This window comes from Equus quagga, chromosome 21 (genome assembly GCF_021613505.1).
Source record: "Equus quagga isolate Etosha38 chromosome 21, UCLA_HA_Equagga_1.0, whole genome shotgun sequence".
In the NCBI taxonomy this organism is placed as follows: Eukaryota; Metazoa; Chordata; class Mammalia; order Perissodactyla; family Equidae; genus Equus; species Equus quagga.
The window spans coordinates 26,791,097-26,807,848 of NC_060287.1; the positions used below are offsets into that span (position 1 = coordinate 26,791,097).

At 38.8% G+C, this 16,752-nt stretch overlaps 1 protein-coding gene across 1 annotated transcript; it reads right to left on the bottom strand.

Moving 5' to 3' along the window:
- Positions 1–8,552: 8,552 nt before the first annotated feature.
- LOC124231416 (keratin-associated protein 27-1) lies at positions 8,553–10,019 on the bottom strand. Its single transcript, XM_046648217.1, has one exon. The coding sequence runs from the start codon at positions 9,950–9,952 to the stop codon at positions 9,332–9,334; it is 621 nt and encodes a 206-aa protein (XP_046504173.1). The 5' UTR covers positions 9,953–10,019; the 3' UTR covers positions 8,553–9,331.
- Between the last annotated feature and the right edge of the window lie 6,733 nt (positions 10,020–16,752).

The following is a 16,752-nucleotide window of genomic DNA, read 5'->3' on the forward strand; positions in this document are numbered from 1 at the left end:
TGACGGTAAAAGATCAAAGAGTTTTTACACCGGGTTCTGGTCCATAGGAAAGCTTTAGTTCTTTCAGGGAAATTTCCCAGAGATAGTCACACTCCTGTGGGAAACCATAGATGAGGCACTGAGTGCCTTGGATTGGGGTTACAAAGCTGATGAAGATAACTTCCTATAGAATGAGAAACTGACTCTAAGAATTCTAAGTAAATTCTTGCAGTCAAGAATTTCCATCACCTTGGAAAACTCTAGCTCTAATGTTGAAACTGGGTGGGTAAAAATTCAATGTTTTCTTCATGGTGGGGCGAATGTTCCAGATTAAGGTATATTCCTTAAAAAAATGTCTGCTATTGTGTAGACCTTGTGGTCCCAGGTGGAAAGCAACCTGGCTGTGACTGCTGAGTCAAGGGATTCCCAAGGATTAAGTAAATGGTGTCAGTAATAATGACGTTGCTGCCCAATATAGGGCATTGAGCAGACTACAAACATTAGAAAATTGTTGGTTGAGCCCCTAGCAGATGTCTTGTTGCTAAAAACCAAAAGTAAAGGTAACTTGCTTACTGGTGCTGAGTTCTGTCTCTCTCTCTCCACACCTGCTGACCTCTCCCTTCCATCTACCCTGTAATCAGTAACTTTGAGGAGAAAAAGATGATTCAGGGTAGGACCAATGTCTTTTTTGCCAAGAGAGACTGAGGCCATATGAACTCCTTTAAATTTGCTGGGAAACTTCTGGGAAGAGAGAGATTTAAACTTTTATAGCTCTTTTCGATACAGGTGCCCAAGTGACCATTCCACCCACTCCAGTGGGGTGTCGGGGAGGAGAATGCTTGGATTCAGCTATTGAAGCTTTAGAAGATATCACAGTGGGACAAGCCAGATAATGTGACATTGTGAGTGGGGCCCTTTGGGCTAATTCAATGTACTTTTGTTCATGAAAGGGTTATATGCTTGTTACTTACCCATTCCATAAATTCCAGCGGAGATTCTCCTGATTGTGAAGAGCTGTAAGTAAAGAAGTGCTAGTATCTTTGAAGCCCCTTGGAGCTACAAGTCTCTGTGGTTGAGGATTTTGCTGATCGGAGCTTTTGGCAAAGGGAGACAGCCTCCACCCATTGAACACTCCTTGGAGACCTGTTAATTGTAGCCTTACCTAAATATTGAATGAGACACATTGAATAGATTTGGTTGCAACCTCTGTTGGTCAGACTAATCCGAATAGCCAGTGGAGCGGTGTACTCACAGAAAAACTTACCAAAGCAACGCAGTATAGAGAAAGGGTTGGATACTGTAGGGGAAAAAGTCCTCAAAAGTCTCTTGCATTTCTGCATGTCTTAAGAGCAGAGTTACTGGTTCCTTCTATCCTGAATTATCTTTTCAAGCATGTTTGTATAGCAAGCAGCATTGGAAAATAGATAAAGTCTATCTCCCTGGGGCAAATGGCAGGCATGCTTACTGTCCATTATCATGTCCACCATCCAGGTTTCCTGAGCTCAGAGTTCCTCTCCTGTAACACAACTTCCTGTGTTTGCAATATCCTCTGGCCCTCTTCCCGTTGCCCTATAAGAATTGCGGTTCAGGGAATTGGTGCAAATGCTAATACTTTGGCTTCTGCTATTGCCATGAATAATAAAACCTCTGTCTCTGATCCAGGGGTCGCATGTCTTCTGCCAGCATCCATGAAGCTGTGACAGGTAAACTTGTCAGCTTGCAAGTAGGGCAAAATCTCAGACCTTTCATGGTTCTCATTGTCGCTCCCCATACATTTCTGTTTTTTAGCTGAAATTGTAGCACTGCAATATCATAAGTCTATTTTTTAGCAGTCATTTAATAAGACAGATTTTAGTAGAAACACAATAATCGTAATAATACTGAAATCATGATAAATTTCTGCAGCAGCAACTAGTAAAGATTAATCAAAGATATTAGAAGATAAAGAAAACAACTTAAGGCCATATTGAAAACATATCTTAAAAGCTTAAAGAGCATTAAAAGGAAAAAAACTGACACAAAAAAGGAACAAATGTAAACCACAGCTTAATTTAATCATCTTAAAGCTTCATAGTGAAGGAAAAGATGACTATATCCGATTTTTTTTTTAACAATACAGCCATATATAAGATGGTCTTTTAAAAGATTTCATACCTCTTTCAACTAGGCCAGGTAGAAATGTTTAGGTACTTTATTAAGAATTGGCAGCTATGAAGGATTAGTCAAGATACCTCAAGGTATAAGACAGGGATCTTGAGGGCAAAAGCTATGGACTATGTAACTCCTTTGTTAACAAGCAAAGATACTCCACTAGAGGTCAGTAGCTGCTAAACCCCAATCACAGATGAGCCATAAGAGATAAGCCAGGGGTGACCAGCCATGAGATCTGTGAATGTAGCCATGTACTGTCCATGTCACCCAAAATTTTGAGTGTAGGTTGCTGGGTGGTAGGGACCGAAGACCTCTGGAAAAAAAAGGCAGACAATGATTGTGGGGCAGACTCCAGACACACCACAAGCAGAGAGGTGTAGCGAATGGTTTCACAGGAGCTGGGTACAGGCATGCTGGTTGGCAGCTGGTGGTTCCCCTCGGTTTCTTGGCAGTCCTTCAAGAACTTGGTTTGCAATGACTGCCACTGGCTAAGCAGAGGGCATCTCTGAGGCTCACATGGAGGAAAAAGTTATTACAGGAGATGACAGAAACATGGCAATAACCCCTGAGGGAATGACAGCTGTAGTTTTTAGCCGAGCAATTACTGAAAGACAAGATGACCTTAGTGTAGATTCTAGGCAAAGTACCCACACTTTGTGTTATTTTCCCTTTTGTGCTGTGGCTTCTAGAAGTTTTTTGTAATGAATATTGGCATCCAGTGCAGGCTTTATTCTGACTCACTGTTTCAAAAATGGTGATAAACACAATTCAGCTATTTAGATGTCAGGGAAAATGGCTACTTAACAGCCACAGAAAAGTATCCACTGAATCTCCAGCAAGGGACCTATGGTCTTATTTATCATTCAACAAACCATGCACTTAGGAAAATGCTATTCCAGCCTTCATTAAAAAATATTTGAAATTCTGCGAATAGATTAATGTTTATGACAGCTGGCATATTAATTTAAGATAGGCCACTTTTATGATCCAATAAAGGTTTTTTATGTGTTATGTGTGGCCTTTAACGTACATATAGGGCTCATTAAAAATTATTGTGCTTAGTACATTTAAATTTTTTTAATAAACTTCTCGTGAGGGACACTTTGCAGTATGATCAACGGGGCATGGGAATGAGAGTCACTAGGCTTGAATTCTAGCCGTGACTCTGCTTGAGTCAATCATATCACCTCAGCGAATATATTTACCCAACTGTATGTTGAGTAAAGCTCTCTATATATCTCTTACAGATTTAGAAATAACTATGATTCTATGAAAATGTAACTGTGAGAGAAATGAGAGAGCATAAGAAGAGCCTATGGAGAAATGGTCAATTGGTCTTCCCCACAAATACTTAGGCCTCAGCATTTCACTCAGCTACCTGATGGAGGTTTGGGAAACTCTTAACTCTGATTGGCCATCTTTCAGAACAAAACACAGCTTGGGAGGATGTTTGTCCTCCAGAGGAAAGCTCAGTGGGCCAGAGCATAGCATATTGTTTTTTGATTGCCTAGCATTCCATTTGTAGCCTGAGGGCCCCAGAGCACTGGCCTAACATCAGGAGCCCCTCCAGGACATCTCAAGATTGATGCTTTGATTGCTACAGTCATTCACTGCAGGAAATTAACCCAGACTCCTGGGGACCAAGCCACCATCAGCTGCTGCCCCCGGGAGATTAGGAAACGGGGAGCAGACCCACTTTAGGCAATCTGCTGAACAAATATAGACTTGAAAAATGAAAGAACTACACTGATGCCTGTTTCTGTTTCCTGAGAAAGATTTCTGAGAAATATTTCTCTCAGTGGTAATGAATGTTCTAACTTCAATCTGGTAAATACACCTGTGACCATTACAAACCTTTACCCTGAGTTGCTGTAAAGCTGATCGTTAAATAAATACATTATAATATTTGTGAATATCAATATAGCTAACATTTAATATGTATTTTTTCACTCTCTCTTGCAGTTTCATTTAATAAAACAGAAATTCTAGAGGAAGATACCTTGTTCTTGAGAATTTCAGCATGCGTTATTAGATCAGTTTCCTAACATACAGGGTGTCAGAGTGAATGCAGCTCATGCCAGGAGGAAACAAGAACAAGAGCTAATAAACCTCCTGTAAAGGCCGACAGGGTTTATAGTGCAAGAGGGCTTTTTAATCCGAGGTTAACACTCTGTACACTCAGTTTAAGTAAGCAGCACGCAACTGTCCATGAAGTAATAGTGACAAGGCAGCGTACTGCTAAAGGAGGTGTTATTCTTAGTCTTTTCTTTGATTTTCAGTCTTCTTTTCTCAGTACCTTTGTCATTAGTAGTTACTGAACTCGTGCAGGGCCCTTGGCCCTATGCTGAAGCAATACCTTATTGAGTAATGGAAAAATATCAATGGACTTCACTGTTTTCAGATATTTACCTTTGAGATTTCTTTGTTCTTGTATCTGGATGCAATCACATTGGTCTCGCCTCTGGGTTCTAAGCAACGCTCTTTGAATCCCATTAGTAAATTTATTTCCATAGAGCCAGAGAAAGTTATACAAAAAGACAGGCAAAATTTTGCATTATGCAACAGCAATAAGGTTTTCTGTGGGTTTTTTTAGTTCAAAATTTATTTTAATTTTTAGGTTGTTCGCTATATTTGTACCTCTCTGTCTATGGTATGTTTTTTTGCTTATCAAGGCCATAGCTCTGATATAACCAGTAGTAGTGAATTATCAACTATTTAAAAAGTATAATGTTCTCGCTTTGTGTTTGTTGTTCCTTCTTAGCTATTTTTTCAATCAATTCTCATTATTTCCATTTTGGTCCCAGGGGAAGAATATAGAACAATTCCTGACATGAAAGAATTTCTGACTAAGAGAATAACCAGAACTTTCTGAAGGTAGAAATGGGAAGCAGAACTAGAGAAGGATATTCTGGCTTCAAGAAAGTTGTCAGTGACTCTTACACACCATGGAACAAAATGCCATCCTCACATCCCATTAGTGTCTCCAACAAACTCAAAATTTTCAAAAAGAACATTATTTGATTAAAAAGGAGTAGGGACTAATGAGTGTGCAAAATGGAATTACTAACAACATTAAGACAATTAAGCTTATGTTGTAGAAGAATCTGACTCCATACCATGCCTTCCCTGGCACCTAGATCTGTCAATTTCACATGAAGTTAATGTTCTCTTCTAGGATATTGGAAATGTGCAATATTTTACAAACCCCAATACAATATGCCTGGCTCCTTTCCAGCATTTATTTCTGAGCTGTAAATAAGCCATCCAATTAACTATACTTAGTTCTCTGATTGTCCCCTCTACAGACTCACAATACTGTCAACCAATTATGAGGTAGACTCTGATAGATGTAAACAAAAATGTGTCTATTCAGGATTTGTTAGTACTGCAGCCCAGGAAAAATACAAATTCAAGGGTCCCTTGGATTGTGTTTTCCATGGCTGAAAGGGAGAAGGAATGTTTTACAGTTGTGGCTAACAAAGGTAAACAAGAAAAAGGGAAAGGAATGTCTTTTAACAAATTCCAGGCTCAAGGTTGTCATGGAGTGAGGGTTGGTTGAAACAAGCCATTAAAATTTAGGAATGTAGAAGATGACCTTGATAGGAATGAGGTCTCTGTCAAGATAATCTTACCTTCCTTGAGAAGATTTGCTGATGCATTTCAGGCATCTAGTGAATTCAAGAGTTCATCCTGAAGGAGGAATCTTTTCATCTCCTCTTCAAGTCTGCCTGGCTCCATTTTAGTGACTTAAGTTGAGAGACACCATCTTTTTCCAATTCCACAAAACAATATAGCCAGACCAAGAATTTTCAATCACATTATTTGTATAGACTCTCCACATGGCATACAAATATTCCCCACATTTGAGCTACTCTGACAACAAGAAATGTAATGTCGTCAAGTAGTCAGGCCTTATAGCTCAAGCTCTGAAGTCCAACTCACAGGATTAAAATCCTGGCTCCACCATTTCCTATCTGTATTCTCTTGGATGACCTACTTAATTTATCTATGTCTTCATCCTCACTGAAAAAATTGGGATTTAAAAATTATATTATCCAATTGGGTTGTTTGAGTTTAAAATAATAAAGTACCTACACAGTGCTTGGTAAATAGTTAGAACAAACTAATAAAAGCAATTTTTGGCTCATGGCGCAGTATTGCACAGATACGGAAATGTTCTTGAAATTCACTATGCTCGACTTCTAGGAGAAAAGCATGCTGTTAAGCTATCCACGTCTTAAAGAACCTAGAGTAAGTAATGTCAACGCACAAATCCTACCAGAGCCTTTATGTTCAGGCAAAGTCAAGATCAAGAAATTCCTTGTTCTGTAGAGTCATGTCTATAGTTTTTGAGAGTACTGCATAGACTATCTGGGTCATGATCCATACTGCTTATGTCCTTTGTACCTAAAATGGAGGGCTTTTCTTGGTCTCTGTCCTAAGATAAAAATCCAGTATAGAGAAATCATGAGAATAAACTGATGCTGAGGTCCAAGAAGCAAGTACCAGATAAAGTATCAAATGATATCTTGTGTATATTGAAACAAACACTCCACTAAGCATTTAGTGGGCATAATGTCATTTAGTTGTCACAATCACCCATGAATTAGGCATTACCTCCATTTTACAGTGAAGGAGCTGAATCTCAGAAGTGTTAATTTGTCCCAAGATACACAGCTAGTAAATGGCAGAATTTGGATTTGAACGAGATCTACTCATAATCCAAGGCCAACTCTCTTCCCACTACACTATATTGCCTACCAAGCACCTCTTCACATTGCCACACCATTATCTATTCCAATACCAAGAGTCTTTAGCACCTGAGTCCACACAACTTCTCTCTTTAAAGAGGTCCAATGTGCTCCATGTTGGGTGAGATTAGATACTGGCCCTTCTTCATCTAACTTCTCCTTAGGGGAGTGATCACACTCAGCCTGGAAGAATGAGTTAAGGTCAAGTATGATGATCAGAGTAGACTGGGAAATGAAAGCCCTGTTTAACACTCTTGTCTCTTTCTCCTGCCACACCACTCCTTCTCTCCCCACCCCCAACACACACACATATACCACACATAGCCACTTTTCACCAACATCCTGTCTTCCCAACAAGCTGCACCCAGTAAAGGAACATATACTTTTGGTATACTTGGTAAGCAAAGGAAATGGCTTTGTTTTCCCTCTTTTCTTCAGAAACAATGGCTCAGATGAGTTGAACTGTTCCCAGATACTGCCATTTGAGTTGCATTAGTAATAATTTTCACTGTGAATAAATTTCATCTATGTTTGCATGATTGGCTGTGACTGGAATCCTGAGAAGCAGCCACGCAGATGAAGTCTCCTTACTGCTATGTTGCTGCCACCACTGCTATGGCCGGAATCTTTATGTCAATATTTCTTGCTGCAGAAATGCTCTGCTATTGTGGCTGTCACATGCTCTGTCACTATTGTTGGGATCAAACAATGTTCAGCCTCTTTCAGAACCCTTCAGCTCCTCTTCAACTCTACTCCTCTGCAGAAGCATCTGTGTAAGTGCTGTTTCATAGATTTTAAGTTCAAATCTTCCTCTTTAGGATGACCTGTGTCATCACAAACCAAAGGGCTGACAGATAAATCAACATTAGCTTTGTCATAGACACAGAGATCCTTGCCAGCCCACCTCAACAAGGCATGACATGTGTTTCTTAAGCTTTTTCTTTAGCAGAAAGTGCTGCCTGTATCTTCCAAAGTACAAAACAGCTCATCTCTTATTTTTTGCGTGACTAGCTTTCCTAATCTGTCATAGATTTCTGGGTTTATCTACAAATTGCCACCTCTGCCCTCCATATTGAATTTCCCAGCTAGCTAATCATGTTGCTAAATCCTACTGAGCAATTCCTAGATACAAGGTCACATGGTGAGAACTTTCAAATTATTAACTTATCAAGTCCTGCAGTGGCCCTGTTATTATCTTCTCAATTCTGGAGTTGAGGAAACAGAGGTAGAGAGTGGTTAAATAACTTTCACGTAGTCACAGAGTTGAGATTCAAATAGCCTTCACCCAGCACAGCTAAGATTCAGACCCAAGGAAATCTGACTTCAGAGTCCATGCTCTTAACCACAACCTTATGTCACCCTGGAAAAGGACAGATCATTTAAAAGCACACCCACAGCCTCAGAATAGCCAAGCTATTCCAAACAAAATTAATGGATCTTCACACATTCCAACTTTGTGGATTTATGATATTCATATTGAACATGTTCCCCATCTTTTGCTGACTACCACAAGTGTGTTCTTTTATTCTGATTGATACTGTACAAACTATGGTAAGGGAACATGTTCTCGTTTTTTCTTCCAAATATTTATACCTTTTCACTTGGTGGAAAAAAACCCCAAAGCATATTTTATAAAACGCATAAAAGCATTGAATAAAAATAATGTGACAATTAAGTTTCTAAGAGAAGTAAATTTATTTAATACAAAGAACATTTTTTCAACTCAACACTCAAGGAATAGTGAAAAGAGGAAGAAGATAAGCAGAAATGTAGCGAGTATGCTAAACTTGAACTCATTATGTTCAAAGGTCTCTGGCTACTATGTGGTTAGGAAGTCCATGGAGGTCAAATTCAAAATTCTCTTGCACTTTTGAAGCAATAGATTAAATCTCATAGTTAGAAGAGTCTTGTGACACAGCAGACAAAATAGTGGATAGACAACGAGTAGACACAGATTTGAGTTGTAGTTCTGACGTTATTAACTCCATGGACAACCTCTGATATAGCAGAACCCATCAGAATTCACAGGACTAGATGGGCTTTGAGGTCTCCTTAAATTCCAATATTATATGGATTTCTGATATTAGTAGCACATTAGTTAAAAAGCCAGATTCGATGCTAAGCGTTTCAATCGATAATAACCAGTAGCCAAAGTGTAATTTTTCACTTTTTAAGTACTTATGTTAGTCCCTGATTGTGACTTTCATTGCTGTATAGTAGCGTCCTAGTGACCTAAAATAGTTAACATGCTTTTCAGTTGCAGCTCACCACCAGAAATGCCCCAAAGAGAAAAAAATTCTTCTCTTTGGAGGCAGTAGAAGATATGCTCATTCACGCACAAACACATGCACAGTAATTTATATTTAGAGACATAAACGTTCCTAGATATCTCAGGATTCAATTCATCACAATTAGAACATATTATCTCCCCTATGCATTCTACACATTCTTCACTTACTAGGCAATTGCACACCACCAGTAACACAGCAAGCTGGTTCATAAGTGTTAGAAGAAGATTCTAGGAATTGTGGCCCTGGTGCTACATAGACCAGGGGTCTACAGGAAGTGGATTCAGAGCTCTGAGACTGGTAGTGGTTAGATTCACATTCCAGAGTTTGGCAACTCGTAGACACGGAAGTCTTGGGTGGACAACACTTTGCCACGTAGCTCACAGGTTGGCAGCTCTGGACTACAGAACCCATTTGCTGGCTGCTTACTGATTGGCAAGGCTGAGAAACACACTCCAACACTGTAGAAGAAGTTCCTGATTGACATGTTGTCCTTTCACAGAGCCTGGAATTAGAGCAAGTTGTGTGGACAACTCTGGGGAGGCAGGCACTTGGCACACAGCTATTCTCTGTGCACCGTTCCTGTTCACAGTTGGGTGCTTTGCAGCTGATGGTTTCATTGCAGGTTTCTTGAAAGTTGTCCAAGAGCCAGGTCCTGCCATGGTAGCTGCTGGGTAAAAAAAATCCATCTTCAAAGCTTATAGGTTTAGAGCTATGTACGATGGCAGAGAGTGGTGGAACATTGTAGAAGTTCTTCAGTGAGTGGCAGTGGCTCTGGAGCATATTGTTAAAACCCTTGATTGAAGTTGCTCATAAGTTCCCAACATACTGGGTATGAAGATCAGATTCTTTGCTGGGGAGATTATATACTCGGAAAACTGGGTGTTGGCTTCTTCTCAAGACTCCTTTCCACCTCATTGCTTAAGCTAATTTGAAGAATAACATCTTATTAGCACTTTATTTAGTTATATATGAAAATGATGTCTTACTAACAATGAAGCTGGTCCATTTTGAATCTTCAAAATGGCTTTCATGTTGGTCCCAAAGCTGACTCATCAGGGTGGAGTTTGTCAAATATGAGTCCCAACATGCCACCCAAGCTAACATTGCTTTTCCTTAGTCACCGTGACTCTCCATGTTGGTAAATGGACAATAAGAAACATATGTGGAAACAGCCAGTTGAATATTGATTAAAATTAGCGCTGGAGTTTTGAGAGATTCTACCTTGGCCGAACACGATAATGTGATCAAGAGATTTTTAGTCAGACACCAATCCATTGAGCCCATCCTCATTCTACTCAGATCTTTGTCCGTCCAGTTGATCTAGAAGGGACAGAAGGAGTCTACAATGAAACTCCTTCTTACTGTTCACCCAAAGTACTGAATGAGGCCATTGCTCTTTAAGCATCTTTCCCTTTGCCTACCATTTTGTTCCCCTCATCTTATTGAGGGCCAAACTTAAATGTTGCCTCTTTATGAACCTTTTCCCTAATCTTCCTATTTAGAAGTTATACTTCCTCTGAATTACCAATGGATTTTGACACATTCTCTATTGTGATTATATTTTACAAAGTAGGTGTTTACTTCTACTTGTGCTTCTCAAAGGTTGGTAATTAGCCTTTGTAACAAATCTGTTTCAGATAAGCTTCTCATCTGCATATTCAGTGTTTTTTCACTGCAGAATGATGATCAGCTCTACATTTATCACATTAGCATACTGTACTTAGCATAGTTTCATACTCACAGCATAGGACTTACCAGCACAATTTCTATAACACATTCTATAATTTATTTAGCTAAGCTTATGACTTAGCATAGCACTCTGGTCTCCCTTTCTTAGATCTGAGGAAAACCAAGAACATTCAAGAATTTTGAACAACTTTTACCCAAACTCTGTTGATATATGATGGACTGGGGATATTACCTATTTAAGAGGACACCTCTGAATACACTCAGCTCGACAAGCTGTACACTCAACTTGTGTATAATGCCTTTGTAACACATGCAAGTGATTTGTAATTTTGAATGACCACTCTTGTGTGATTAAAGGTCCCATTACGCCCTCCACATGAACCCTACAACAACTCGTTTAATTCTTATGCCTCTATGTATTTATCATTGCACAGAAGCTTCCACTGTAGCTTGTGACTCTCCTGCTTAAAGTTATTAAATGGATTCTCATTTCCCTTAGAATAAGATGCCTTCCCCTTAGCCTGGCCTCCAGCACCTTGCAGGACCTGGCTGCTGTCTATTTTTCTAACTCCTCATGTTATCATTTCCCTCTGCCACAAATGCTCCATTCTCACAGGCCTCTACTCAGCTCATTGAGCAGGTCAAGCTTTTCCTTGTCTCAGTATTTGGCATGTACAGTTGCCTGTCTGTTTCACCTTCACTGCCCTCTCCCACTCTATATACAGCTCCTTTCCTCATCTTTTGTGGCTCAGCTTAACAGTTACCTCTTAGAGTGGTTTTCCTTCATCACCCTACTTGAAAAAGACTCCGTTCTCAGGGTGTATTCTTTTTCCTTCATAGAACTTATCTCGGTTCATAATGATTTTATTTGTTTCTTTATTGAGTCTTTGCCGCTCCACCATGAGTTCCATAAAGGCAAGAAGTATGTGTATCTTTCTGACTAGCATATCCCCACTACTGAACACAGTGTCTGGCTGGCACTTAATAAGGACTCCATAAGTGTATATTGAAAACTTAATGAACGGAAGGTGCTAAATAAAAATTTACTCAAATTATAGTTAAGTGTTTGAAAGGATGCAGTTCTGAAACCTTGACATATCCAAGATTTCCAAGAATTGGCAAGGGCAGAGAGCTTAAAGAACAAAAAGTAATAATCACCCTGCCTACCTTTAAGCTACCCCTTTGTGAAATAAGAACAAAATCATTAAGGAAGCTGCTTATTAGCATGGCATGAGCTGAGTCAATTATTTTAAAATAATGTTTGATTTTACATGGGCATGTTTTAAGAAGCTTTTACCCTGAAAAAGGGCACCACTTTTCACTGTCAGCACAGAGTCTTGTTGCCAAATTCTGAGGAGCAAAGGAAGGACATCATGGAGGCCAGCATTCACACAATCGTCTCCAGCACACAGCCTTCTTAGTAAGCTCACAGCGGGTAGTAAATTAGTGAACACGTGTGCAGTTCCAAATCCCCAAATGTCAGATGGTAATGTCAGGTCTGTCATTTGTGAATAAGGCCACTCCAGGAGTTCTTTTCTCTTTGAGATGAGGCATTAACTTGCACATTCTGTTTAATCGAATGCTGAATTAATAGGTGTTTCAGCATATAATTTTGGTTCAATGAGTAAATGCAGATTTTGGCTGGTGCTGGATTTATAGAGGGAGTTACCTGGCTTATTACCTCAGAATGACGAAGGCTAGGACACCTGGTTACCTTGCAATTGTTTTTATGCAGTTTATCTCCTAGTATTCTTGAGAAATAGGTGGAAATAGTTACCTGATTGCTGATGGTGACTGGACACTTTACTACCAATTGGTTGAATAGCAATTTACTGGTCTAGAAGTACACAAATGCTCGCAGCTGCAGTGGCACCTCCTAAACACCAGGGGGCAGACTATCAACATTTGCTTTGGAGAAGCAATTAAATATAAGGATTCCAAAACTAGACTGCCAGGATTCTAACCCAAGATCTACAATCACAAACTGTAATCTTGAACAACATTTCCCTTAAATTTCTATAACTTAGTTTCCTCATTTTCTTTTTTTTGAGGAAGACTGGACCTGAGCTAACATCTGTGCCCATCTTCCTCTACTTTATACATGGGACGCCTGTCACAGCATGACGTGCAAGTGGTGCCATGTCTGCACTTGGGATCCAAACCAGCCAACCCCAGGCCTCTCAAGTGGAACGTGCAAACCTAACCACTGTGCCACCGGGCCAGCCCCAAGTTTCTTCATTTTAAAAATGAAAATTATGAGTATCAACCTCAGAAGTTTGTTTTACTGATTAAATGATGTGATGTATATAAGAACCAGATTGCCTGCCATATTGTGAGTCATAAATGAATAAAAATAGCAATTATTTCTGATCAGGTTAAGGATCTTCATGCAGACCAAGATGTTGTTCTCATGGCAACGTCAGTCTGAGACTGGTATACAACCACAAGGTAAAATAAACACAGTATCTATTTTGCGTTTGAGATTATGTTGTTTGTGTCTGTAAATGTTGCACCTTCCATTCTTTTAAGGGTTGAATTGTATTTATCATTCCAATTAAAAGTATAGTCACCTGTCTCCATCTCTCAAGAGCTTGGCACTTGGTGGTTATAAGGTTGAATAGTTTATATTAATTTGTGTGTGTGTGTGTGTGTGTGTGTGTGTAAGATTGGCCCTGAGCTAACAGCTGTCACCAATCTTCCTCTTTTTGCTTGAGGAAGATTGTCACTGAGCTAACATCTGTGCCAGTCTTCCTCTATTTTATGCGGGATGCTGCCTCAGCATGTCTTGATGAGTGGTGCTAGATCCATGCCTGGGATCTGAACCTGCGAACCCTGGGTGGCTGAAGTGGAGCACACAAACTTAACCACTACACCATCGAGCTGGCCCCTAGCTTATATTACTTTTATATTTGATTATGTGTCTGTGGTAGACTTCTAATCACTTTTTCAGTGATTAAAATAAGAAAAAATTAAAAATTAGAGCCACCCTTAAGTAACATAATTCAACTCAGTTCTCCCACAATTTATTTCCTCTGTCATGCCTTAGTTTTATCTCGCCAGCCAAGCTTATGCCAAACTGCCTAAATTAAATTAAATCCATTCCTCTTCTTCAACCAAAAAGTCACTCATATAGATACTGAGCATAGCAATTGAGGAATACTAGTCCAAGAGGAAAGAAATCTGGCTTCTAGCCCTGCTGGTTCTATTAATTCACTGCATGAATTTGGACAAGTCACTTTGCCTCTCTGGATCTCTTAAAAGATAATGAGTTCAGATGAGAAGATCTCTAAGGTCCTTTCCAGCTGTCGCACTCTATGATTTTCTATCAGAATCTTAATATCTTAGAGTTGAATAGGACATTAAATGGCATCTTGTCAAATCTACCTACTGAATGAAATTCATGCTTTCATTTAAGCCATCTAATCTTCATTAAGATTCCTTATGAAAATTTTAACGGGACAGACCAAAGACTGAAGTCAGTAGACTATTAGTTGCCATGCATGCTGGTAGAAATCCATAACTTTAAATGAATAGTCTTATTGTATTTGAGAGTAACTCTAAGAATAAATTAAAAGTATTTCTCTGGCCAAAAACACATTGGTCCACCTCAAAAGAATGTGTTAAGGGGGATGACTAACTTCTTTCAGATATAACATTCTGTAAAATAAGTCACATACCATATAACCCTTCTCGGTCACTGCAATACATACAGAAAAAATAATTTAGCCTCTGGAATATCCAAAATTATGACACTACAACTATAATAATAATCCTATATGGAATATGGAAATGGTCTCTTCCCAGCTTTCTTTGTTTCTAATGATAAATATATTCTCTAAGATATGGTAATAAAAAGATTCACGTGACATCATTTCTTCTCTGAAACTCTCTCTAAATAATTTTGATTTGGGGATAATCCTTGGTCATTTCCAATTCAGTTATATCGACTTTGATTCAAATAGCCGAAAAACAAAAAGTAAGAAAAGTGAGAGGATTACACAATGTCTTTGTAGCCCTTAATAATGAGTAATTGGAAAAAAGAATGAACCATAGTATCTCAAACATCCGATTATTAACTCCCATATTTTCCAACCCCTTGTTCCTTTACATCTTGGATGAGAAAGTGCCATGGTTTATTATAGTAATTATTTATTTGCTTTGTTCATTTCCCCAGATGCACTTACTCTGGCCTGCCTCTGAGGTTAGCTTTTGGTGAACTTATTTTTCTGCCTGTGTGTGATCCAGAAATGTGATTTTCTTTTTGAGTTCTTCCACTTCTCCTCCAGGCACTGTGGGGAACTGGGATTGGCCACCCCAAGATCTGTCTTTTTGTCATGAGGATTATTTTGGGCTGATTACTTTTAAAAACTGCAAACAGGAAAGAAACTCTGAAAAATAAAATGTACTTACCCTTTGTAAGAGACATTTACATTTGTAAAGGAAATCTCCATCTATAAAGGTGTCTCCCTCTCTGTACCTGGAAGAAGGGGGAATGACCTTATCTCTAGAAACTCTTATCATGCAGAAGGCAAGGACTTTAAATCTGCAAAAAAACCTTACTCTTGTTTACTATACTTTTCTGGTAATGTCCCATAACTGACTCTCCCCACCCCCAACATCCTCCTTTGCCTTTAGCTGAAGATGATATTTAAGGTGGTGGCTTCAGCCATTTTGGTGAGTTGCTCAGTTTGCCTGAGCCTCTCCCATGTGTACATGTTATAAAGCTTTGTTACTTTTCTCCTGTTATTCTGAGTCATGTGAATTTAATTCCTTTTCCAACCAGAAGGACCCAGAGCGGGTAGAGGAAATGTCTTCCTCTCCTACAACACCTCAGTTGTGACAATATGCCATCTCAATGATTTAGCATTTTTGATGATAATGATGACCAGAAGATTGATGGCAACCAGCTTATTTAAATAGACTTCAGCCAGCAAAGATGAATGCATATTTGATGCCATTGACATAATATATCCTGGAAATGATCATCCTAGCTCTATTTCATTCATTTGTTTTTTAAGTTAACTTTTATCAAGTATTTACTACTTGCCAGATTCTGTTAGACAAGATTCCATTGTATTCATTGAGGATATAACCATGGTAAAGGAGCAAACACATAAAACAGTGCTGATTAAACAAAATAAAACCTTAAATGAAATATTAAAAACAATGATTTTGTAATTAGAAAAAATATAAGAATATATAATGCTGGCACAGTGTAGGGGATAAGCAACACTGTGGATTGTGGAGTCTACTTACAAGGAATGAGAGAACTAGAAGGACCCACAACAAAGAATATACAACTATGTTCCGGGGGGCTTTGGGGAGAACAAGTGAAAAATAAAATCTTTAAAAAAAAAATAAAAAAAGAAATAACTCTTAGAAAATGTATTCCTTTTATTATAATAAAATGCATACACTTTTAATTTTATTCATACTTAATATGTTTGCTTCTTTGCACCAGTTATTGTAGTCAGTTAATACCATGACCTCTAAATTCCATTATTATGGCTTGCATAAGTCTGTGAAAAGGGTTCATGAAAAATATTTTGACAATATCCTCACCTAAAACAGTCAAGGTAGTACTTGCTGAAGTATCATTGCTGTCCCTGGGACTTTTCTTCTTGGATCAGACCCATTAGTGGTTTAATCAAAGTAAGGCATCCTGATAAGGCTAAAATGACCATGCACGGATGAGTTTAGGAAAGTCTCCTGCCCGAGCTCTAATTCCACTTGCCAAAAATTCCAGGGAACTAACTCTGTGTTGTCAGAGAATTCTACCTACCAGGGAACTACTGCTTAAATTAAATATTTCTTTTTAGACAAAGAACAGTTGGTTTGGAATTCCCAACAGACATCTTTCTTTTTTTTTTTAAATTAACAGCAAGATGTGA